The sequence below is a fragment of the Motacilla alba genome, chromosome Z (genome assembly GCF_015832195.1).
Source record: "Motacilla alba alba isolate MOTALB_02 chromosome Z, Motacilla_alba_V1.0_pri, whole genome shotgun sequence".
Classification (NCBI taxonomy): domain Eukaryota; kingdom Metazoa; phylum Chordata; class Aves; order Passeriformes; family Motacillidae; genus Motacilla; species Motacilla alba.
This window is the reverse complement of record NC_052046.1, coordinates 66796912-66824413: the sequence shown is the minus strand read 5'-3', so window position 1 is coordinate 66824413 and position 27502 is coordinate 66796912. Positions and strand designations below refer to the sequence as shown.

At 35.2% G+C, this 27502-nt stretch overlaps 1 protein-coding gene across 5 annotated transcripts in view; it reads right to left on the bottom strand.

Moving 5' to 3' along the window:
* Positions 1-27502, bottom strand: part of FER (FER tyrosine kinase) — a 154223-nt gene that overhangs the window by 16401 nt on the left and 110320 nt on the right. For 4 of the 5 annotated variants that reach the window (XM_038125679.1, XM_038125682.1, XM_038125681.1 and 1 more), the window contains exon 17: positions 16854-16977. In XM_038125679.1, coding sequence (XP_037981607.1) covers positions 16854-16977 — 124 coding nt within the window. Of the gene's footprint in view, positions 1-16853; positions 16978-22517; positions 25828-27502 lie in introns of those variants that run through there. The other variant, XM_038125683.1, reaches the window with a different exon arrangement.

Sequence of the window (27502 nt, the reverse complement as noted above, 5' to 3'; positions counted from 1 at the left end):
TCAGTAGCTGAATACAACTGTCAACTTATTTACTGTCTGTCACCCAGATATGACTCAAGGAACTGTACAGATCTACTGACACATTAGGAAACTTTTCTCTTTGAGGTTTCTTTTGGTAGGCTACTGTGCGCCCTCCATTTTCCTAGCAGGGCAAGTTTTCTGAACCAGCAATTTTAAGAAAGATAAAGAAGGGAATAGTAGACAATGAGCACTTTCTGAGGAGAATCAAAGTAGTGGACTATGAAGATTGAAATGAAGCAATAAATTGCTGCATCATCTATTACCCCCCGCATTTTCCTATTTCTGAGGTTGTCTTCACAATGCCTGCTCCTGGAACAGAAACATTCCTATCAGCAGCATCTAAATGGTTTTTATCTGCATTGTTTCTCAACTGTTTTAGAGCTTAATAGTTACTGGCTGTATTCTTCTGAACAGTTATTTTGATGAAAATGGCATCACAGTCATTTTGGTCTATAACAGGCCTCTATGCATTGATATTGCTGCAGATTTTTATAACCAATTTTTCCTGTGCACTGCTGATTATATGTAATATGCTGAACAAAATGTCTAATTCTCTTTTGTCTTCCCCTTGTGCTATATCTTCAAACAAAGGTTTGCAAACCAATTTCTTTTGTTGTGCCGATTTTAGTGAAAAACTAAGGGTCTGGACAGTCATCAGAGAGGAAGATAGGCAACTTCATGGAGATCCTACAATATTAGAGTGACTGGAAAATGAAATATACCTTTTAGAAATCCTTAATGATAGGACAGACACAAGAATAACACCTCTGCTGGGTTCCACGCAACCATTCCTGAACTCTTGGATTTCAAGAGAAACATTACAGGACATAAGGACAAATATGGTTACATTTAAGAAATGTGTAAGGTTTGTAACAGTCCTGAAAAGTCTCTTTGGTATTAACTGAATTACAGGGGAAATTAAGTATCCAAAAGTTAATTATCCAAGATATACCAGAACACAAGCTTACATTTTGTGCTTGATAAAATTACAGTGGACTTAAATTACAATCACAATGCCATCCATTTCCATAGGCAGTTATACAAGTAGACTGTATTATTCATTGGAAGAAAAATACTGTTTTCAAGCAAAAATTTTCACTGTATCATTCACGGAAGCAACTAAAATGAAACACAACAGTAGAGCACAAAATTTTGCCAACAAGAGCATTTTTAATATAATATCATGGCTTTATTCAACCTATGTGATAACATAAGTCTTATTACAATGAATGTCCTTACCCCTTTAGACCAGGAGGATCACTCAATTTAGTTCTTAATTCTGAATTTAGTTTTGAATTAATCTCTTCCTTATTCTACTAATTCTGTAATAATTATATTATTAAATCTTATTATATAATGTCAAAATGTAATTGATATCTCTGTACAGAAGCATTAAATACTGGCTTAACTTGTTTAAAAAACTGTAATCATCTGAAGAGGCAGATCAGATGTGGTCAAAGGTCATATTCCCTTGTCCATTATATATCAGTGATAGAAAAGGCTGCAGGCTGGATTAAAAGAAAATGACTAAAGAAGAGTAGCTTCTATCACTGATTTTCTGATGATTAAGGTTTTTAGAAAATAAACTTTTCGTTCTATTAAACAAAGCCATTTTCTAGTGTTAATATCACAATGTATGAAGTTCAAATGACTAATAATGCAAAGCAGAGCATGTGGAATTGAAAATCATTTCAAGTGCACAAGAAACCAAGAAATTCAAAAGCATGATTATAATATGGGTCACTTTTTTCCCACCTTTTTCACTAGAATAAAATAAAACAGCAGAATAATACAGTATTTGCAAGGCTTTTCAAGTCCTAATGAAAAAGGAAATATTTCAAAGTCTTCTCAGGCTACATTTAAGTACTTGCCACAGGTGAATATCAAAGCTCATCTGAGACAGGTAGCAACTCAACTGCTTTTTCAATAGCAAGAACTAATAATGTGGCATGCAACAGTAGCTGTAGTTTAAGTTATCTCTACATGCATTTCCACCACTTAAATTTACGTTTGCTCCTACAGCAGAGAGGCATGGATGAAGATTTTAAAAGTAACAGACAAGCATGGACTAATGTTCATGATTTTTCAGTAGATAAAGGATTTTGTAGGAAGGAGGTCCTGAAACACTTCATTAATGAAGGTAAAAAAAGGTAAAGGTAATCATCAGGCTACAAAGAAAAGAAGCATCCATAATTAAGGTACAAGACACTACATATTCACAGAAATAATACACAAGGAATAAGAGAGAAACCAAATACATTAGATCTAATTAGAAATGAGGAGGAAAAGACAGAGTAGAGAAGTAGCAGAATCAAGCAGTGCTAGACAAGAGGATTGTGCTGCAGTCCTAACCTGAGTGGCTAGAAAGTGAAAAAAAGAAACCTCCTGCATTTTTAAGAGACAGTCACAAAGAAAGCCAACTGCAAAGGGAGGAAAGTCAGCCACATTTTAAAGCAATTATTCATCTGGAGATGTTCCTTATTTAGGGAGAAAAGAATTTAAATGGATGCACAGGTAGCTTATGCCAGCTAAGCATTCTTAGTAATGGAAACCATTGATGAAGATGTACAGTAATAACGTACTAATTCATCATTTTCCAGTCAGAGAAAAAGAATTCTAATTTGTACTTTACCATATTTCTCTACATTTTATCAAGGATTACAAACAAATACTTAGAGGCATCTTGAAATATTTCAGTATTTTAAAAATAATCTGTTTTGTAACTATATTAGAATAAGATGAATGAAAATGAAGATGAGGAATAATTTACTAATTGTCCTAGACAGCTAAGTAAGATCTGCAGCTAGCTTACAGAAATATGAAAGAAATTTCATGTGACTAACACATGGCAGAGAATTATATATAGAAATTTAGAGGAATAAAATTACCTATTCACTTCCTGTAAATTAACAGGACAGTAAATAAACTGAACCTCTGTCCTGGTTTTGTCTCTATTACTTAAAATCCACAGCAGTTTTCCCACTCTAAAATATGTGGAAGAAAGTATTTTGCACTTTTTTCATCACAAGAAAAAGAAGAAAGTGAGGGAATTTTCACAGAATTATGGTGGGGTATCCAAAGTGGGAGATGTTGATGAAAAAAAAGAGATGACAGTGCTGATTAAGGATCATGATTACATCTCATACTCATAGCAGGAGAGAGGACAGAACTTCCACAGCTTTTGGGAACTGGATGAACTCACATGTCACATGCATATTCACCACAGTAGAATTTCACAGCTGGGCTGAGTCAAGGAAGAGATGTTAGTAAGTCCAGGGGTTCCAAGTTCATCATGTACTGAACTCTCTATCCTTTTTTTTTTCTGTTAAAACCTTATGCTATGTGATAGCAGAAGTCATCTGTTTGTTACAAGAATGTCCTTGCTCTGGAAAATCAAGAGTTCCATATTTAGAAACAGCCCCTCTGCCTCTGGTTGCTCTCTCTGGAAGCATGTTCACTCCTGTATAGGGTTGACTCCCTACGGATCTGAATGTTCCTCGTCCTACCAGGATTCAAAGTTTGTTGGAGGTGCAGAAAACTTTCCTGTGCTTAATGTAGAGACAGGAAGATAAAACTATTGCAAAGCTATGGATTTACTGCACCTGGCTATTATTCTGAAATATTTCTGCAGAAAAAATTATTCTGCCATTATACTTTAGGAAGACAGGATCCTCTTTGCCATTTAATGTTACATTCATTTTAGAATTTGTTGTGGGCAAAGGTTATAAAACAACTGAAGTCCAGCTAGTCATCTGCTAAACATTTAAAATCTTCCTGCTTAAAGAATCATGGGTAAGAAATTTCTTAGAAGGTGATATAATAAAGGGCAAAAAACCAGAGTAGCCTGTTTTCATTTAAAAGCTTTGTTAATGATCTGAGGGAAAAATCAAACAGGAATTTAATTACATTTCCAGATAATTCAAATTAAGAGCAGCTGCAAGCAACAGTAGGGGCGAATACAGAAAAAGAAAGAACGAAAGGAGGGAAGGAGAAAGAGGGGGGAGAGAGGGAGGAAATATGTCTGTTGGAATAAGCGTTAGACATAGCCTGTAAAACAGGAAGTATTCTATTATAAAAAATTAAGCCTAAATACAAACATCCAGTAAAAAAAAGTACTACTAGGCAATCATATAGAAAGAAAAGAGAATCTAACAAGATATGGATTCCAATTAAATATGAGTAATGGAATTAAACTGAGCATCGGAAAAATAAAAGCTCATTATCTACTAGATTGTGAGAAATCTGTCTAGGAAAGGTAAGAAATTCTGTTTTATTAACAAAGGTACTTAATAAACCAAATAAAGTTTGGCAGGTGTACAGACCATTGTCTATTTCAAAGGGATGGATTAAGTAAATTAATCCAACTTTTCACTGACTTAAAGTAAACATTAGAATTGTCAGATGCCCTGGAATCTATTGCTAGTATCAGGCATAAGTACACAACTAAAGTAAGTACACAACAAAAAAGTAGTGGTCAAAGAGGGAGAGACCCAAAGAATTAACTTCCTGGATTAGTGCATTTGTTTATTTTATCATATATGAAAAGGTGACTTTTTCAACCAATCACATATTTGGGGAAACAACAAAATGCCAAATGCAATGACACAAACCACTAATTTCTGTACAGAAAAGGGCTACAGGTGTTGCCAGCTGTTACAGGTATATACCCATGAAGTTAGAATGACACAGCTGCTGCTGACTCTCCTCAGATTTCCATCAGGCAGCTACAGGCATTTATTTGTGGTTAGAGGTAGCTTCACATGTCAAATGTGGCCCCACACTGTGTGTAGCAAACGTATCACACAAGTTTTGGCTTCCTCAACTGCAGCCTTCTTTAGGGAGTACCAATTTGTCCTTTCTCCTAACCCAGGCTGGTGGGAGCAGCACATCAGTGGCACTTCAGAGCCCAGCTCCAGGTTCACACATCTGCAAGGGGCTTGGAACATCAGCAGAGGTGAAATATGCAATTTTAAAGAATAGGTTAAAACTATCAGAAAAAATACTGGCCCACTGTCAAACCTAAGAGATTACCAAGCTCTGTATAAGTTACTATAAGATACTCCCCAAAAGGGAACTGAAGCACTTCAATTTAATAGCTCCTTGATAGTTAAAAGAAGCCAAAACTGCCTGCTTAAGGAAAAAACAGGTCTTTATGTCTGACGTAGAAAAATCTTCCATAACTTTTAGAGTCTTAGTTCTAAGAGTTCTGTCTACCTGCCTCTATCTGAAGGTCATAATGCTCTCCTGTGTTTAGAGAGATGCTGATTGACTTACAAAACTAACACCAACTGGTTTCAATTTACAACATAAGACCAGCTGTGTTATAGAAGATCAATAATATATACAGAAGTTTAATAACTCCTTTGAAATAAATATGTATTAAAAACCAACCAGGATAGATAGATATATTTGTAACCACAATATTAATATTTTATACTTGAGTTCTGCCAAAAAAGACAATAGCAGCATGGGAGACCCTATCATCTCAATTTTGCCCTTCATTTGGGATACTCAGAATTTTCAGGAGGAGGGAGTGGGATTTCATGAATCCATGCATGACTCTGCAAGAAGAGTAAGAAACTAGCCCAGATAATCTCATACAAGAGAGCATGGTCTGCACAAAGACGGGCAGGAAGGGTGGCTTCCTAAAAGATGAGAAGTCAGAGAGGTCTAAGATACCAAGCAGAAAGGACAGTCAATTAATTTGTTAGTGGATAGGCCTGGAGATGTTTATAACCAACCAACTACTAAGATGCAATATTCAGAGTAGTAAGGTTCAAACCCTTCCTTTTGAGCATATGTAGGCTAATTATCTTACTGATCTCCAAAATCAAAATTATTCCGAAGCAGAAACCTTTCACATCAGGTATTTTTACTTACAGCATCCTAACTCCTACATATAGTTTGGTCTTTCTTTTTTTTTTTTTTTTTTAACTGGGGCCTGGCCCTTATTCCACTCATCTATTTTTATTTCCCAGAAGCTAGGACACTTGATGAAGTATCTGACATCCAGCATTGCCAGGAGCTTTTTATGTCTGGCTTGAATGACTCAGCTGAAATCTGTGAGCATTTAAATACTGCAACATTGATTGAAAAATTCTCACAGCTCCATGTACCCTGATGATCTCCATCTATCTTCCAAACCAGTTAACATGCCAGTATGGCCTCCCTTGCTGTTTACTACCTTGCATAAGGATTTTGAAATAGTCTTTGACAAAGAGTAACTCCTTATTTGAGTCAAAACCCACAGTGACAAAAAAATTGTTTTGTAAAAGCGTATCCATGCACTACAGTTCTCCTGAATGAGGTGGAGTGAGGCTGAGAACAACAGAGCAATGTTAAAAAGAGAGCAAAGCATGCACTTAGCTTTCTGTGTATTTTATTTTAATCATCCTCAGGAAGTGTGATTCCTTTCAGACAGTTTAAATTTGATCACAACACTTTTTGTGAGCAGTACCTACTGGAACTGAATTTACCTTTGAACCTAGCTTAACAGGCATAAGTTTCTTTTAGCTTTATGAGAAAGATGTCCTGATTTTACAAAAAGAGCTAGAAAACAGCCCTCTCTTTATTATTTGATATGTAGACCTATATGCCATGATGTCTTCCAGTTCCATAAACTTTAAAACCAAGTTATTTCATGAATACACACTAAAACCCATCCTTCTTTCATCTGTTTTTCACTATATATATAGCCAGATAACAATGCTTAATATGATACATCTGTGATAAAGCTACAGCACTGTAAAGGCTGGAGGAACTTCTGAAACACCTCCTGAGGCAGTGATAAAAACCACAGTAAGGTATACCATCATTAGTACTATCTAGAAAACTAGTGGATAAACATTTTGTCAAATTCACAAAATAGGTGTAACCTAGTAAGCATATATATACATATTCGTGTGTATATGTGCATAAAACACAGAAAAGAGAAATAACTTTTTCTTCCAGAAAACAATTTGGGAATTAATTATTTGTTACCACATACAGCCTAAGAATTTCTTATTAAAAGAAAGTTGTTTCCAGTCTGAGATAACGGTGGTATATTCCTCTTTGGAATGTCAAGAATTAGTATTAGAAGCCAATAAAATATTGAAGCAATACGTAATATCTTAGTGCATTGTATCTTAGATATACATCTTTTTCAAAAGCACTGATTAGAATTTTCTGATGTAGGAAAGAAACTAGGAAAATATCTACACCCCAAAGAAAATAAATCAGTGCATGAAAGCATGTTTTAGCTTCCCTAAACAGACACTGACACACCCTATGGTCAAATGACTTGTGCTCAAAGAGCCGCCCTAAACCTCACTTCTAAAGCAACTGCTGTAGTTGACTGCCTTCTCCCCCTTCTCCTCCTATTCTTCTGCTTTTGTACTTATCCTATCATCTAATTTGTAGTTCATCATCTACTAGTACTTCCTTTGACCACTGCAGAAATAGTATACTGCAGCCCATCTTTCTTAGAAAGTAATTACATCTCACCCACTGCTCACCACTGTACCAGGATTATATGAGTAGAGAAAATATTATTTACACTATCCAGAAGAGCTATGTGACTTTATGGTCAGCACTATAGCTTCCACAAACACTAACAGCATGTTATTTTTATCTTAGTTTCAACAGCCTCTAACTTTCATTTTTTCCTTTTTGCTTTTTAATTAGAGAGAGCATGTTGCTTTCATGCAGTGAGTAGATTTATTATACTAAAAATGTTATTCAAATTATTTTACAGAGTAATACTTGTAGATGCCTAATATTTATCAACAAGAAAGTGATGTTGCAGTAAATAAAAACAAATACAGTACAATAATGTTACACTTAAAATGTTACTGTTTGTTAAACAGAATGAGAAAGTCTTAAGAAAATTTGCTTTAAACTCTTTCAGCCTTATTTCCTTTATTCCTAGCAAAGGTTACTCATTTCTTAGGAGTGAGCTTTCTGTATCAGGAATATCTCAGGAGAAAAAGACTAATTCAACTCCAGTGGCAAAAAATATTTTTCACACTATGCAACTTCTGTGGCAAGAAAAAAATCTGTATTTCCTCCTCTGGTATTTCCTACAGATTGTTTAAAACCTGAGAATTTATTCTGATATGAGCCTCTTTATAATTAACTTTTAATACTTAATGTTTCTCCTCACTGTCTATAAAATATTATTATATAGTTACTAAATTCTAATAACTTCATTTTGATTTAACACAGAACAACTGCCTTCTTAGAATGAAACAGATGCACTTCTAAAAGAAGAGATCATGTAACTATATTCATCACATACAATATTTTGTTACAGTATCTGGTAATATTCTGAACTTTGTGTTGTTTTTTTAGAATCTCTGATGATTCCTGGAACTCAAGCAGGAATTCAGCATGGCAGAATCATCTGAGATTTCAGGGAACAGATTCACTGCTATTCACTTAAACCTGTAAGAGTAGAAATACCAGCTAGTAAGTAAGGCAACCTTACCTATGCAATATGTATTTTACCTATGCAATAAGAAGAACAAAAATACTTCGTTCTTAAAAATTTTCGTTTTGCATATTTTCTTCCCTCACTCACAATTATACCCAGTTGTGCAGTAAATTCTAGAAGGGCAGGAACAATGTAAAGGAAAGGTGTGAAATCTCAGAAGGAAAAGCCCTGGACTAACAGAAGGTAAAGGAACTTCAAAAAGATAACAATTTAGGATCACTTTCTTACAAAATATTATCCTTAAAATGGCACATTTCTGTCCCTTTATAATTGTACACAACATATGCCCCTTAGCAAGGATTTTTCATGTTCTTCTTCGTGAGACTAAGACCTCAGATCACAAATAAGTTATACATAAATGCTCAATGTTCCTTAAAAATGCAAGAGTCACCTGACAAGAATGAACAATCTGCCTTCTAATGGTAAATATCCAACCTCTAATTGCTAACTGACAGATGAAATGTACCAAACATAACGAAAAAATAGAAGTAATTATAAATTTCTAGCTATTGCAAAAAGGAATGGATTTTCAGCTTCCCTTGTATTAGCACTTATCAGTGAATTCCATCACCAGATATATCTGCATTAATACAGCTTACTGACAATATTGACACTATATTTTTTAAATACCGTGGTCTACAAAATAATTCTCCAGTAACATGCCAACTAATTTAACTGTTACTATCTTTAGTTTAACTCTATGTGACATTTTAAATCACCATCCTCGAGAATGTGGAATACTGAAAGCTCAGAGGTCTGAAATAACTAGATATTTTCCCCATTTTACGGAGAACACACAAAAGACAGTACTTAAGCACAGACTGAATAGGGACCACTAGCCAAATTTTGCAATAAAATGAAAATATCTGCCTTATTGAATATTTTAACATACACTTCAAAATATTAATATAAAGAACGATGCTTAACTGATCATACTGGATTATCTCTGATGCCATTCAGTTGATATACAGGCTGTGTTATCTTCAGACATAAAAAGGAAGCTAAAGGAAATGTCAATTAAGCAAAAATAAAGATGAAACATTGTAACAGCCTTTTCAAAAGAAAATACAAACACAGAAAGGAAAAGGTAATTTCCCTTTATTTATTTAATATGAAGAAATGTCTATTTGCCATTTGAAGCTAGGGAACAGCATAATCTAATATCTTATACTAAACTGGCCTCTGGGAACATTAATAATTAATATTAGCCTCAGAATGACCACAGTCAAACAAGAACTTTGTTTTTCACTAGTATGAATAGATGCCTTACATTTTAATATTTGAAAAGAAGAGTAGTAAGTGGTAGAGATAAATACTACTGGAAAATCCCCATGGCAAATAAAACCTGTCCTAATAGCAGCTGAATAAACTACCATGTTATTCCTAAAGAGGAAAAAAAAAGCACCACAGCTTCCAGTTATCATCATTAATGTAACAATCATTAAGCTTATGTAATACTTTGTGTAGTCTACTGCATGTTTATTTAATACAGTAACATGAAAAAGCCACCATTCAAATATGTATTTCCTGCACATTGTGACCACTTACCCCTCTGGTAACAGCACTACCTTGAGCATACATCAGGAATATATGAAAGACAGCTTGGTCTCAGGGAGACAGAATGACATGGAGATTTACAATAAACAAAAACGTATGCAGACCTTTCTTACATCACACTTTGGCCATCCAAATCCACACATCCACACATCTGTTACTCTAATTACAAGCCTTGTGCAGCTATGGCAAAGCTCAATCTGTGATGCCTAGTTTGCTTATAATATAGCCTGGGGTGAATTTCAAATAAAGCACACAAGGGGAAGCAGTATCAACCATCAGAACAATTGCACAGCAAACACAAGGAAAAAACTGTATTTCTCTTCCTTTTAAATTATTTTGTTACCAGCCATGTCAAAATTCAATAGCTTAGGGAAACAGATAATAGATTAGAAGAAAGTTCAATTTTTATTCAGAAGCAACTCTTCACCATAGCTCACAGGCACTTCCATTACAATATACTTCGAATTCAATACTCACTGTAATTTATTATAATGAGTTTAAAGTATACAATATTCATAGGCTTAGATACTCATGTTTCCTGGGCTTTTTTTTTTCTTAATGCTTTCAGATTAGATTCATACAGGCTCACTAAAGAAAAAATAATCACTTTACTTGAATAAGATCTCAGACAACCAGAAGTACTAATTCAGAACTGATCTAAATTTAATTGTAAATGTACTTCTCTAGGATCAAACCACACTTGCCAATGTGACAGCAGGAAAAAAAAAGAGATGGGAATTTCTTGAAAACCTATTCTTAAAAGCTGAAACCTGGTATATAATACTCTATAAACTATTCCTAAATGGTAAGCTTAGTGAAATCCAGCAGTGTTCAGCTGCCTCTCCTGGATGACAGCAGTTGGAGTGCCCTGTATTAGTTATTTTAGTGTTGGAAACATCTCATTTTGAGTGAAAACTTGGACAAATAATTTCCTGGCGCATTTGAAAGCAGTGACACGTTTGTCTTTACCGATATTATGGTCTGAAATGGAGTTTTGATAGCCACTGATGAAGGAACGATCATGCCTGACCAAGTGCCCCAAGAGCACCCATGGAGTGCTGGCATTAATGTGCTGAGAGGTGAGCAGCACCCCTGTTCTGGAAACAGTGCTTCCTTTATTTGTTTAGCAACAGCTGGGAATTCCAAGAGCAGTTTTTGGAACTCAGTTTTTTTTGGAAAGAGTTGGCAGACAGATCCTTATTTACCCACAACAGAACTGTGAGAAGGAGGGTTTTTGTAATCTTGCAAATGGTTCTTTCATTAGTACGCTTATGACCAATAGAACGAATAAAAAACAATAATGTGTATAAAACTGGCAATACTTTAATTGCACAGTATCTTAATAACCTAATAAAGTCAGTGCAAAGACTCATTTTGGTGAAAAACCCTTACCATATAAAAGGCAACAGAAAAGGTTGCATAAGGCATGCCCATATTAAGAAATAAAAGCTCAAAATATGGTAATACACCAATCAAATTCAAAGTTTGATTAAAAATTATTTTACAGACACTGCAGAGTAAATTTTAGTGGATTTTTTTTAAATTAACAATATATGTTATATAAAGTGTCCTGCAGAAAGTAACAGTTCTTCATTAAAGTTTCCATTTGTTTTTCTTTTTAAACAGAATAGAAATATTTCTAACATTTATATTGGAAAAAAAATAGCTTTGAAACATCATTTTAGATAAAGCAGAGATGTCATCTTATAAAAAAGGACCAAAACTATGATTATTCACTACATTTATGGGGTGATTCAACTGTAGCACTGACTATAATTCTCTCAAAGACTTATTCATTAAACATGATCAACAGATATTATCAACACAGTAGTACATACTTTTTCATTCAGTCATAAATAAATTTTCTATGAAGGAAAGCTATATAAATGGAATCTCAGATCATTGTTTTATACATGTAATTCTGAAGGAATCACAAAAAGATAATTAATAATGGCAAATTAATCCTTGCAATAAACCTCAGAGAGTTGACGTGGTTTACCACCAAAATGTTGTCTTTCTTTGTAAGTCATACACTAGCAAAGAAAATAACAGAAACTGCAATAAAGGCATTGCAACTGGCCAGGAGGAAATGCAATATTCGAGAAACAAGTGCCCAAGCTGCTGCAGAACAGAACCAAAGCTGTCATTCCAGGAAGCAGAGGGTTGTGTGGAGCCTCCCAAGGGCCCACACTTGTGTTTAGCTATTGTCATCCATGGGATTTATGTAGAGAAATCAAGCAGACAGGTTGTTCCTCCTTCTTAGGAAGGAGACCTGTTCCATTTTGTATCTAAACTTTCACTCTCCTGCTCCCAGGAGGCTCCAATCACTCCTGAAATACACAGAACTGAGCAGCACCTTTGCTAAACTTAAAAGGATCACTTTTCATCCTTTTCATGATAGCTGAACTGTTGTTCCAAGTAGAAACAGAAGATTCACAGGAAATGACAGACCTACTTAACTATTTATTATAGTTCTTAAGTTCATGGTTTTGAAAGGGTTCTGACACTCTTTTTCCAAAATTCTGCACATTAGCAGTTATCAGACTTGAGAGGAAAAAAAAGCTGTCATAGCAGAGCAGAGCAGCTAAACTAGCTTAGTAGCAGGGAAGCAAGTATGTTCCTAGCAATATATATGTAATTAAATTAAATTATACATATCTAATGAAAACTGTAGAAATCCTGAATTAATATCCACAGAGTCAGGATTTCATAACATGAAAGTAAACCAGATTTAACACAACACAAGGGTTTTCACAGCTACAAAACCAAGGCAAACAGAATCAGTAGCAATATGACTAAAAATGGAAGAACTAGACCAGAGAACATGATCTTTTTGCCAAATAACAACACATCTTTAATTCAGAATACAGGAGACTTCCAGAAGATTAATACATTGACTGAAAGGAAAATTTGACACTGAATGCAGGGACCTTAGTCCCTGTTTCTTCACACTCATAGTGCATCTATTGCAAATAAGTCAACCTGATCTTGTAGAAGACATCCCTGCACATCCAATAAAGTCCAACAGAAATTGCAGCTTCTCTCCTATAGCCCCCAAGACTGCTTGGAAAACTAAACATAAATTATGGACAAATAAATTCACCACATGTAAATCAAGTACTGGAAAAGAAGGCCATTCCCAAATGCTTATTAAGCCAACTCAAATTATCACATCTCCATCCTTATCTTCTGTTTCTAATTAACAGAAAAATGGAACTATCTAAACAATAGCATATGGTAACAATGAAATCAAGAAACAATTGTTCAACCTCATGTTAATTAAATGGAGATGAAATGACTACATTCTTCTGTGTATGTTCAAGCACTCTTTTTATTTTTTTAATAACATCTTTTCATGCAGCTTTTCTTCCCCCTGAAAGTGCAGTCATTTCTGTTCTTTAAAGAGAGAGCAAAGAACAAGTGATATCTGGATGCTAGAGGTAATGCAAATGTAGATCAAATAATCATCCAAAAATCACTTACATGCCAATGTAAGCATTTTCACCTACTGAAATAGCTAGCACATAAAAAAATGGAAAACGAACAGCATGTTAGTTGTGGCACTGTCCCAACTACTGAAATGATACGACAAAGTGTAATTCAGGCAATAATTCCCAAAATCCATTAATAATTTGGGTAGAATTTTAAAATATTAAGGATAAATGTAGCTACTGCAGTTACAACTAAAGAGCAGCATCAAAAATAATGCAAGTAAACTGATGAGTAGCCCTAATTTCCCTTAGCAGGTAGCCAAATATGCATGGTACTAAATTAGTCACCTAAACTACTAAAAATATATATGTGGGATTCTGAAAAAATCCTTAAATCAAAGGACTTAAATTGAATACTGCAAAAAGGCAACAGCATGAAGGAAACCCATTTCATTTTACTGCAATCTATATAATAGAAACTATTTCTAACTATACATTACTGATGTTTAAGCAATAGTAATCAAGGCCTATGGACCTTTAAACAAATGAAAGGACTAAAGTTTTTAACCACTGCTTCATCCATTGCCTCTAGTTAATTTTCTCACCTCTTTTTTACCTGAGAAGCACTTTCAGTAGATGAACTTTCAGAGGATGAACTTTCGGACAAAAAAAGAACAGGTTTAATGTTCTTTCAGAAAACCACCACTCTTTTTACAGAGTGCTAAAGCTTCTTCCTTGCTATGAAATAAATAGTTCCATTCCCATTTACCTCCTGTCAACATTAAACTTACACATGACCAAACTGTCCTACCTGACCTAAAAAGGAGGCAGCAAAGGCTCCCAGCTTCCTCATACACACCATGCAGCCACATGGCTGCACTTCCAGTGCTTGGAAAATTCCAGCAGGCTTCTGAGTTAGAACACCCAAGAACCTGCTCATGGAGTACAACACAGCTTGACTTTTCCCTGCTTTTCTGGGCTCCTGTGGCAGACAGGGGTTCTAGACTGATGCACTTCCAGCCACTCTCCAGGGTGTCCACAAATCCTGGATTTAGCAAAATTCTATGTATGTTAAGTCTACCAAATTGCAGTTTAGCCATTGGTCAAACACATGATAAAACTTCATGAGCTACTTTCCCAGAGTAAGTATTTGTAATCAACCTGTGTTAGTAACTAAAAATAAAACCAACCAACAGAAATTGCTTTATCGTCGCTGCAAAAATCATTAACTTGGTTGGTTGTTTGCCTGATTCTAAAATTTTCATTACATTTACCTATTAAATTTAGACGAATTAACTCATAAATAAAGAAAGCACATGCTATAGCTAACCACATAAAACAAAAAGGAAGGTTGTATACAGAAGAAAATAAGACTGGTAAACTAACACTGGAAATGCATATTTTGATTTAGAAACCTGTGTGTTTCATAAAAGCAAGACGTTCTCCTGAACATATGGTTTTCTTGTTTGGTTACACTAAAACTCTATTTTTATTCAGAATAGGTTTCCTAACAACTCCGGTTTTTCCTTTAGGAAAATGCTAGCTCTCTATGATAACCTTCTGTGACAATCTGTGATAATCAACAAATTTCATTAATATTTTAGAAGTTAAAAAGTAAACAAAGGAGAAAAAGTTCTTCTCTCCTTGTACTACAGTAGGTGTAACCCAGGCTGTGTGCACTGGCAAGTCTATGTTACTAACAAAACATGCCAGATTTTATCTCTTTTTCTTGACTTGGGAACTAGATGACATACTTGTATTCAGATTTTCAACTGAAAACTATGAAAAACTAAAATCTTCATATGGTAAGACAATACTCCACGTATCTTCTCTCAGAAGCAGACTCTCTAGATCACTATTAGCTTTGTAAACAGATTTTAGGAATAGCAGTACCTATTCACCAACCAGCACAGCAAATTTCTAGAGATACAGTGAAGCCACATTGTTTTCTACAGCTACTAGAACAGTTCTGTTTCACACATCTCTGCAGGAATACTCTTTTTCCGGTGTTGAAAAAGAAATAAATTATAAAGCTATTTATATTTTACACAGCACACTACCATTTAATGAATAAATATTGAAATTTTTTTCAGTCATTGCAATAACGAACTTCAGTTGTCCAGCTACTATTTTTATCTTTGCTTTAATTAACTAAGAACACAAGAGCTTAAACAGGTACTTCAGATTTAACACTGATCTGAGTGTTATTAAGCACTTAGAGTATTTATGAGGCTAGTGTAAATCACTAATGCTGTTACTTGCTCTGGTTTTTATGCCATTATATCCTTGACAAACAGAGCCGGGCTGAAACACATTCTGTCATGACAGAATGCTAACAATTCCTTTCTTGGATTTCCCTAAGGGAATATTACATAGTTTTAGATCATGAGTTAGGGTTTTTTTCTCTCAGTGTTTCTTATAGGTGATGATCTTGCAGAATTGTTTTGATTAACTTGATATGCAGGACTGCAACTGACCCATTCACTGCTGATGAAAATCTAAGAGAAATGCCACTCAGGTCTCTGATAAGAGCATCCATCAGAAAGGTGTTAAATCCCAAATGAACTGATTGTGTAAATGAGATGTCACACAGTTCACCTACAGATGCTCCACAAAATCTAAGACATTAACATCAGAAATGAAAACTTGTTCTCCATAATTTTTCTGTGAAATAGATCATCATTATGTTTACATCTCATATTTCAGCCACAGCATTAAGCAGGGTATATATTGTGCTATTCTGAGAGAACAAAACAGTGGAAACTAATTCCATCCCCTTTGATACAAATGGAGTATAAACAGCAATGGCAGAGTCAAACTGGAGTAGAAACAAGAAAAAGGAATGGTATGAACAGAAATAAGAAACTCCAACAGCATAATGCTTCATAATCTTCCATATTTCCGAGAGAGCAGTTCAGGCAATTAATATTTCAATATACAGAATCTTAGCTCTTAATACTTAAGGTATTAATTTAATACCTTAACTTCTCTGTTGGCCCAGCAAGTATCTGTAAATTTCAAACATGACATAAGCCTCACAGACTGCTTCTTACTATAATTCATTCTCACTGCATGAATCAGGCTCCTTATAATGCATATCATTATAGTGAAAAATAATTTTAACTTCTATTAATAGCACCAAACTGTACACATCAAATAATGTAGCACTTACTTGTCACCCAAATGAGTATTTTTGAATTAGACAAGCACTAATGACCAATTCATCAAAAAAGTATATTTTTATATAAATTAACCCTACTATTTTAAATAGTAGGGTTCAATTCTGTGGTAGTAAACAGCATACACCTTTAAACATCTTGTATTTCTACTGAGCAAAGGTACAATAGTGAGAAAAAAAAAATCTTCCTTACCTATGTATACAATTTTTAGATTCAAGATATGCCATACCAGAGGCAGCATCTAATGAAAATTTCACCAGCTGTTTGGTTTTCAGCTCATCCTTCTTTTTTCTTAGGAATGACAAGAAATCACCTCCTAGAAAATCAGACAGATGGACAGTGAGACAGACTGATAGGATATACACATTTATCTCTCATTAGGGGTGCAACACCAAACAAAATGCAGGTTATTAGCAGTTGTCCTCATGACAAGTTTGAGGCTAGTCCAAGAACAACGAAGGAACTCATCTTTCAAAAACACATTTTCCCTTAAATATTAGGTGCTTGAAAGTGAAAATTGCACAGCATGCTTTTGATACACCTAGTCTTCACCAGCGTACATTAAATACAGACTCACAAACTGTTGACAAAAACAACTGATAATCTGTGATACATATTCTTCTCTAATCACAGAATTACTAATTGTGAATAAAGAGGTTAGGTCCTATTAGCTACGTGAAAGTAATTACTTTTTAATTGATCATTGGCAGTGGTGCTTCTCTAATTCTATACTGATGTATTGGAGGAGTAACAAAGGGTTTTCTTGTTGGGCAATGTTAACTGGACATTTGACAAGGGCAGTGGAAGGTGAACAGTTATTACTCTGCCCTCAGAGGTCAAAACCCACTGTCCTCTCATCTGAGAAGTGGGAAGGGTCAGGGTGGAGAATTTCCAAAACGAAAACTGTGTTAGCAAAAAAATATTGTGAAAAACTTATTCAGGACAAAGGTAAGCTGGAAGAATATTATACAAACACTGCAAAGCCATGTTCTAACTGATATAAATGTATTAAAAAACTTTTACAAAATACATTTTATTATTCCAGGCAAAGACAAATCACAGCAGACCTTTTCATATCACACAATTATTTGATAGTGAGTAGCCAGTCATTGCCCCAGTATTTGTTTCTGTTCATTTAGGACTGAACTGACTATTAGGATTTTTTCTTGCAAGCTGTTACACAATTTTATATACTGCCTTTTCTTAGAAATAGTAAATAATGGTATTATATTAAAAGTTTCATATCTGATTTCTTTTAAGAGGCTATCTATATTTATATTTCATAGTGTATGAAATAAATTAAGACTATATTAAACAAAATAGTCAGATGTTATGAAGCGTAACTGTAATGCCTTCAGACATTACGTTGGAGCTGCCCTTTATTCCCAGACCACGTAACACACAGATGGGAGAGCAAGAGGTGACTGGATAGCCTTGACTCTAAAGCTAATCAGAAACACCCTATACTGACTTTCAAACTCCAGTGAAAAAGGACAGATGACTACTGCAAACTGGACTGGGCAATAATGCATTTCTTTAATCTGAGAGGTTACTGACATAGTCTGGTAACTGGTAAAAAGTAGGTATTACCAGTGGAAAGTAAGATAAACACTCCAATAAATAATGTGTCATTTCTTGTATACATAAACAGAATTATTCTAGTTACAGCAGACAGCTAAAAAAAACTTTCAAGCAGCTCACCCCTCCAACACACACAACAAGTGGACAAAAATTTTGTTATTTATGTGCTGAGATCTCACTGCTCTTTGCAGGAATCATCTTTGAATGAGAAAGCATGACTGCAAGCCTTTATGAATGTGCAGTCTTCTCTTCTTTACAGACTGTGGCATTACTTGAACAAGAGCAGTAAATCAAGGCAGTTTATAAAAATACATTTAAGACCTTAAAAGACATTTAAGATCTTAAAAAAACCTCTACTGTCAATCAACCAATGCTTCAATATTGAAGATTAAGAATTGTTAGCAACTTCATGTAGGAAGATCTGAAAAGACAGACAAGCTCAGTTTGATATTCTGGGAAAATAAAATTGGTAAAAGACCAAACAAACAAAAAAGGACAAAACACAAACAAGCAAAAAAACCACTCAAAAACAAATGCCCCAAAAATCTTGCAAAAATTCTCTATTTAAAAAAACTTTCTATAACAACATCAGTGTAAACTATAATTCTTACAATTCATGTAAATTCTTTGTATAAATAAGTTAATGCTCTCCACAATCAACACTGAAACTATCTGTTCTCAAGTAGCAAGGTATTAAAGACAATAAGGAAACTTAAAACAAACTTTAAACAAAAGAAAACTCAACCATAGCCATTAAAAATGTTTAAAATAATACATGTTATAAATTTGTTTCCAATATGCTCAGGCAATCACAGTAATATCCCAATTTTCAACAATTTGTTTCTGAATGATATTAAAAGCTGCTCAGTTCCTAACATCAGAATATGTGAAACTCACAAAGCACAATCCCATAACTTGCCAATGCAATTCAGGAAGTGATTTAGACTTGCTGATTTTCAGAGTGTGGCATGCACTGTATGAAATTCCAGAGTTTCCAGCAAAAACAGCACCATACATCGAGCCGTATACAGTGTACTAGATGCCTATCACCAAATTTTAATTACATTACTTTAATCTGTCTCAGGGTTTTCATGTCCTGTTTTCCTGTATCTGTCCTTGCACAGAAATGGCAAAAACATCTTCTACATATTCTGTTTAATATTAATTGAAGAGAAGTGTTAGTAGAAAATAAAATAAAAGAGCCAAGTAACACCTATCTCACTCTGTACAATATATGTAATGTTTAGGCTAAATCTGATTATCCTCATCATTGTGAGACTAACATAGGCTGAAGTATCTGTCCTCTAAGTAACAGAGTTACTCCTCAGTAAATTCTGACTTTTACTGTGGTAAATGTTCCAACTATTCATCTTCACAGCAAAGTATCCACATGAATATCTCCAAGGCTGAATTAAAAGTATTTCTCTACAAACTTTTCAGTGCAGAGCAGTGGTTAGGTAACATCTTTATGTACTTATAAAAATAAGTTTTAATATGAAAAGCCCTAATTCACTATTTGCAGCACATAGTGTCAGAGCATTATTTCCAGTGTAACAGCTGTTGATAAAAATGAAATAAACAGACCAATGAGACCAGGAAGACTACATAATAGTAAGTCATGCTTTCTCTTTTATGTGGAATTTCCATTGTATTCTGCACAGCTACCTGTTATTCCAGTTAATGGCCCACAACACCACTAGAAAATGAGGTATGCTCTAACAGTGCTAAGAATTATCAAAAAAATTAGACCATTTTATATATATATTATCACCTAGTAGAGATGGCTTGCCTGTTTTGGGTTTACAGGAGGATAAGTAACAGTTCTGGAGTCCCCTCCTAGTACAACAGAATTATTTTACTAAGCAGAGGACAAAATGTAATTCATAAGCAGAAGCTCCATGAGAGCAGCCTGTTATAACTGGGCTTCTGAACACAGTCCTTCGTGTGTGAATTTTGCTGTGAATGGGAACTATTTCTGATTACATGCTGGAATTCTGAGAGTGTGAAAATACCACGCATCAGCAATTCCTAGTGTTGGCTGTGCTTTACAGCATAAACTTTTCATTGTACAATAAGTGTTTTAGCATATCATGGTAATAAAACAGTTCACTCGTCTGCACACAAAAAAGCAAGCTGTTGCTTTGGAAGAGGAAAAGAAACCCCTGTGATCTATGAGAAGAAATAAAAAATGCAAGAAACAACAATGGAAAATGTTAAATAGGTTTACAAAGTATTAAGTAATGGCAATCTCTGATTTGACTGGCATTTATAATCAACTATGACCACATATTTCAGTGTTTTCCTGAGCTAGTGTCCACAGTGACACCTAACTACCTGCTCTAGGCACTCTTGGCATCATTCTGACAACCATTCTGATGCTGAACACAACTAAAATATGTTTTGAAATGATGATGGGAAATCTCCCACTGAATTGGTATATAGGCATACATTGTTTATATATTGTATCTCTATTTAGTATCCCAATAATATCATAAATAATTATACAAATATTAATAAATGTCTTAATACAATACCAATTATTACAAGTGATAGGAAGTAATATGTATGCTTATTCACATATAAATTTTAATAAATTGGGGAAATTTCCTTTGTTAAACAGCCTTTTAAACGATGTTTGTTCAAAGAGGTTGCTTAATTCTTCTTATATTTAAATACACATTCACCATGCAGATGCATCTTGCTTGTGGCCACACGTCCTAAAGGACACCTAACCCAGGGGAGCTTTAGAACTCAGTATTCCTAATTGCTTTACAGGCCATTGCTATTGAAATTACCTTTATCTGCAGCTGTAAGTATTTACAAATTTGAGAATTTAAATGGTCAGTATTCCAAGTAGCCTTAAAACAATTTAGAATTTCCTTTTTTGTCCAGTATCTTAATCCCATATACATGGGATCAAAAACATAAGCCCAAATGGAGTTACTTAAAACTGTGAATTTAAAATAGTAAACATGCATCTCTATGGAATTCTAGGAGATATGTTTTTTAAGTATGTAAGAAGTGATTTGACAAACTATTTAAAGTACAAGGTTTTAAAAATGCTAAAACACATTTTCAATAACATACTGTGCCCTCACATTTCAATTAATGCATTACTTGTGTGCAATGCAGTACTTTAACATTTTTTTTGTTCTTTTATTTTATATATGTTGTAACAGAAACTGTAAATAAACCCAAGGCTTACTTTTCTAACTGCATTCAGAGTACTATTGTGAAATTCAGTCAAAACTTTATTTTTCCTGTAAAGCAAAGCAAATAGAAGTTGTTATAACCAGGAAAAGTACTGCCAATGTAGTACTAACAATGGCAGTAATGAAGTATAAGTAGAAATATCTGTATGTGAAAACAAAAGACGAGGAAAGAAAAAAAATTAAACTAATAGTGAGCACTGAGAGCCAAGGACAGGAGCAGCAGCAGCAAAGAAGTAAATACAGAGAAAATGTGGCTTGTACCAGAACTGTGCTGTGGATGGCTTTTTAGCAGACAACCTGTGATGAGATCAGAACAGAGATGACTTATGAGCACAAAATAACTGCACTGTGATAAAATGAAGATGAGAAGAAGGTTACAAAACATTTATACATGCTATTTCACTTCCTTTCAACTGGATGACAGACTACAGACACGATTATCAAAATAAAGCAAATATTGACAATGCTCAGCAGTCCTGCTTTAGATTTCAGGTGGAACAAATAAGGTAGAGCATGAACCCAATATCCCATGTGACTTAACTGCCTGTCCAAAACAGAGTCTGTCATCACCTATCAAGAAGAAACCAGAAATCATAGTGGGACATCAACAGCTAGAATCCCTTGTCTTCTCTGCTGCCAAAACAACACAACCCAGACTACTTGGACTCTTTATGTTTTAGTATTGTGGCTGTAAGGATACCCACTGTGAGTGTAGAGATACTTCAGATACTATCTGAAAGGAAGACCTCCCCAAGAGGTCTTCCATTCTTCAGTAAATAATTCCCGTAAACTGATTATGCTCAATAAGCCATAATCAAAGGCCTTGAAAAGTATTGCAGATTACAGAGACATGATAGCTGATGTGAAACAGAATGCACTTGAAGAAGAGAGGATTTTTTTAATCTAAAGAAAAAGAATTAACATTTTTTAAACACAGACACATTAAATACCTACTATAGCAAAAACTACTCCAGGCAAAGTAAAAAGAAAAAAGTGAATAACAACAAATAAAAAGAAAGAAATTGAATACAGAAGTTTTTGCAACTACCAAAACACTTCACTAATTTTTCATGTTTGGTTGTTTTTATTCAGTTTAAAAAATGGATCTTCTAGTTTAATCTACTTGGTGATTTGATTTTGTACAATATTGATAAAAAAATACAGTAACATCAAAGCCTAGAACATGTGAAGAGATAAAAATCCAACTATAGTCTGAAATGCTACTATAAAAGGAGACCAGAGCTTTGGTCTTATTTTACTAAACAGGAGCTCTGAGACAAAAGGAATTTTTAATCACCACCACCTACAAAGGAATTTGACTTTTCTTAATAATCTGGAATCCATGAAGCAAAGAGGGAGGAGGAGACCCATGTGCACTACACGGGTACGAGCAAGGCAAGGAAGAAGAAACAGGGTCTGTAAGTATCTGTGCACGTACTGCACGAGGGCTGGTGAGAAGAGGGAAAAGTAGGAACATAGAGAGAAGGAATCTGTGGGTGGTGTCTGGCTCTTTGAGTGAAATGCCCAACAACAGGAGATGGCACAGGCAGAAGCATAGCCAGTTGCACAGTCACAGGGACAAATCAAAATGGAAGCCAGAAACTTCAGAGGATAAAGAGAGAGAGAAAACCTAGCGAAGCAGACAGGAGTCTGTATGAAGAGAAACTGCAGAGTAGACATAAGGTGGCTTCACTATCCAGTAATAATGAGAAGATAACTTATTTGACTAGAGAAAAAAGGAGAACAGAATAGAAAACAAAGCCAGAATGTCACTATTACTGCACTTTATCTCTAATTGGAATTTGATGGACTCTTTTTTTGTTGTTGTTGTTGTTGTATTAATTTTGCACAGTGTGCAGTAAAGACTCAGGATGTGACTCCATGATAGGACTCAGATCTGAAATCTGCCCACAAAGGACAGCTACAGAGAACATACAACCAATAAAACCAATGGGTGAGATCATGCAAAACTTTAATAAAGTTGAAGGGGTTCTCTAAAGAGAAGCAATTAGGAAAAAACATGAATGATCTCTATAGAGATCTCACTGCCTTCAAAAGTAGGAAAAAGAAAAAAAAACCACTGAAGTAGAAAACACAGCAGCTGAATCACACTTTGTGAAAATAAAAGTTCAGATATTTCCTAGCATCAATCAGGCCTGTGCATGAAATCAGTGGCACCTCAGAGAGAGGAGGTCTAATCTAAGGCTCAAGTAAGCCATGATATACCTGTACTGCATCTGCTCTTAGCATCTGCTCCCCTTTATCCAAGAAGAGAATTAATTTAGCAAAAAGCTGAAGATAATAAGGATATTGTATTTCACATTAGTAAATAAATTATACACATCTCAGTCTCAGAACTTAGTTTTTAGTTATAAATGGGTTTACTGGCTCCAGCGCAAGTAACAAGAGGAATGCATGAAGTCAGCTCTGACTTGGTACTATACTCCAAATTATCACTACATGCAGAAAATAACAGCAATTACACAAAAGTAATTTAAGATTCAGTAAATTGTATCAGCTCCCCAGCACCACATATAATGGATCTGTAGGTACTTCTACACTTAATGCCCTGGAGTCCTCTTTTCCAAGAAAAGCCAAAAAGTGAGCCTGGTAGGTCAGGAAGACACCACACTTTTTTGGCACATATTTCTGACATAACACACCCCATGGAAGTTAAAAAGTGCTCTAACATACATAAAATAGCAATGGGAGCCACATTTCAGAAGAAAGGGAGTGAATAAACTAAGCCAGACCAAAGCCAACTGCAGGTAGGACAGCATGAACAGCGTTCAGAGGCAACCTACAATTGGGTTAAAAATCATAGAATCCCTTGGGTTGGAAAAGACTTCCAAGATCATCAAGTTCAACCTTCAACCAAACACCACCATGCTCACTAAGCTGTATCTCAAAATGCTAGGTTTAGTCATTTTATGAGCACTTTCAGGAGTGGTGACTCTGGCCACAGGCATGACATAAATGGCGGTGCTCATTCTGGATGTGCCTGGGAGTCAGGGCACTTCACATCCAGCAGTGCTGCACCTGAGCTAATAAAACCTGCCACCTCTGATTTGTTTCTGCATCAGTGGCACAGGCAATTTGCATCCCAAATGATTCAGAACAGACCTCTACAGGTTAACCTTATCCAGCTGCAAAGACAGAACTTATGACCTTGCTGAACTCCCCCTTGGAAGTTGACTGCACATGTCTGGATATAAGCTGAGTATAGCTGAAACCTAATTCTGACGATCTTCCCTCTAGATTACTGGATATTTGCATGGCTGTTAACATGTGCAGGCATAGCTCTACCTCTTTCCAGCTGCCAGCATTCAGAACATACCAACACAACTTAGCTAAAACAATGAACACAAACTTACTGTTAAGTTAAAAAGGAAGTTGCCTTCTTTAAAAGCATGTATCTATTACCAGAAAGGAATCCTACAGCGGTATCAGGAAGGCACACTGGTACCCCAGTGAAATGCAATGCATTAGTAGGAGAATGAAAAATGTCCATGAACACACTGGGGAGAGGGGGTGAGAATCAGATCAGAGCAGATCACTGCTAGAACACACTAAATATGGTCTATGGCCACAGAATGCATCAGGAGCCAAGAGACAACTGCTGGGAAACTGTTTAGAACTGTCTGAAGCAAGGACCTGGTACAGGAATATTATCTAGTTTTCATAATATCATAAAATATAATATCCCCATCATGGATCATATTAGCATAATGCATATGCTAGAGGAAGCTATATTAAGACTCAACATACAAGACAGAGACTTCAATTGCCTATATTTTATAGCCTGATGTAGCAGAAATAAAATTATTCCAAATTATTTCTGGGGTTTTAATTTTAACTATTGTTAGTTATAAAAATGTTTAAATATATAGAAACCCAAAACAGAGAAAGCAGGCCACCAACTTGAGATTAAACATTTCAGCTTCGAAAGTGACTTCAAGCTTCCGTCTACTACCTTGAATCAAGCACTGGAACACACAAAGATGTTTGCATCTACTTTTAATTAGACAATTTTTTCAGAGAGAGATGGTGCAAGCACGATGATGGTGCTTATCTTGCAGACTCTTTGCTGGAGGGACAGAGGCACCATGGAAGATCCTATAAGATGAGTTGCTGAAATAGTTGCATGAAGTGGTAACTGCACCACAGGATTCCACATCTATCCTCAAAATGCCCCGTTCTAGAACACATATTTCAGGGACACGCCAAGTTCTTACCTCTAAATTAAATTCTCCTTTCAGGACTAAGATTCAAGTAAATTGGAATTAACATAAAGAAGGAGAAGAAAGAATGTTGTAGCTTAGGATCGCTTTTTGCATCTTATAGATTACACTTGATCTTGATTTGTTCTTCCCCTAAAGAAAGAGGAAAAAACATTCAAATTTTTAATGGGACTCCTGCAGTTCCTTTTTGATTACATGGGAGAGTGGATGATAAATTACAAGCAAATGAAAATGCAGTTAAATGATCCTAAGTACTGCAATGAATTAGAACACACTTTGTGGCCCATGATCACTAAAAGAGAAGTTGAGGCCAGAAAGATAACAGTTAAAAAGGGCAAAAGAGAAGGAGATTTTAGTTTCCTTTTTTCCTGTTTTTTTTTTTTTTTCATGAAAAGATGTCGAGTCTGAAAAGAAAAGAACCCGAAGCAGGCTCTGTAGCCCCTTCAGCATTTTCCTGATAGATCTTCTCCACGCCCCAACAAAATGCAGCATCCATTTGTCTCAGTTGTCAGACTGGACTCTGGCAGTATTCCAGGCAGTCTTTTTCATCATATTATCAAATTTGCTAAAAATGAGCTGTTACGAAAACTCCTTATGCCCTGTGTGACATAAAGAGACAACGGCAAATAGTTCTTTCACTGTTCAGAATACCAAAGCAGCTCCTTGTAATTATTTCTCTTTCTTCAGTTTTAAGGTCAACAATGCAAGATAAAGCACAGAAATTCCACTGGGACAACTGACACAGAGCAAAGAAAAATTAATAAATTAACACAGAAAATATGAGTATAATGCTCAGTTTTTCAGAATGACTTGGCATTACAGGAAAGAAACATTCTTTCTTACACAGCACTATAAACTCTTACACAAAGCTCTGCTCTTTTTCATGTGGGAAACAATCCCTAACAAAGGATTATCTGCATTAGAAAATTCCTGTGGTTGCAAATACGCAGCAATTCCCCCGAACAGCTATAAGATTCATGTTGCACATTTACTAGATTACTTTTCAGTCAGATCAGCCAACTCCATAGGAAAATACAAATTCATGGCTCTACAATACCATCAAGCATTTGGCAAGTCTCAACATAGGGGGTTTCATTTCCCAAAATTCATTAGCAATTTTCATTTTGACTTCCTCTATCTTTCTTAGGATAAATTACGTACTTAAAGTGTATCACAACAGGTTAATAAAATGTTACTGTGTTCAGTTATGAAACAGTCCAGTATTCCTATTTTTAGATCAGAAGATAGCAGAAAAAAACTCCACCAGATGTGACCTTTGCAACAAACCTTATCAAACCCATCTTAAAGAGCATTTCACTATAATGCAGTAAAAATTACGAGGAATATTACAAAGAAAATAACCTATAGCAACCTATATCATGTTCAGAGTCGTACAAGATACTAACATGTCGCAACAGTCTGATTTACCTAAGCATCAGTCTTTTCAACAGTCCTAATATTTTCAAACTAGGAACAACAGTTGTCATAGAGAAAGAGTCATAAGTCATAGAAGGGAAATCTCTATGGCAAATTCTCCATTAACAACAAAATGTTTTAATGGAAAGATAGTAATTTCCAAGTAGAGTTGTTTTCTCATTTCTTAGTCTACTAAAAATTTCACAGAAGAAAACCAGGCCACTGTAAACTTCAGGGGGTTTTCTTATGACATGATAGTTGAAAAGTGATCCAGCAACTACAGCACTGGGCCCTTATAAAGATCCTTTAGGATTTTTATAAGGGCCCAAAGGCTGTCTATCCTTTTAGTTAGCATTTCAACGTCATTTAGGTAAAAAAGAATAAAATCAAT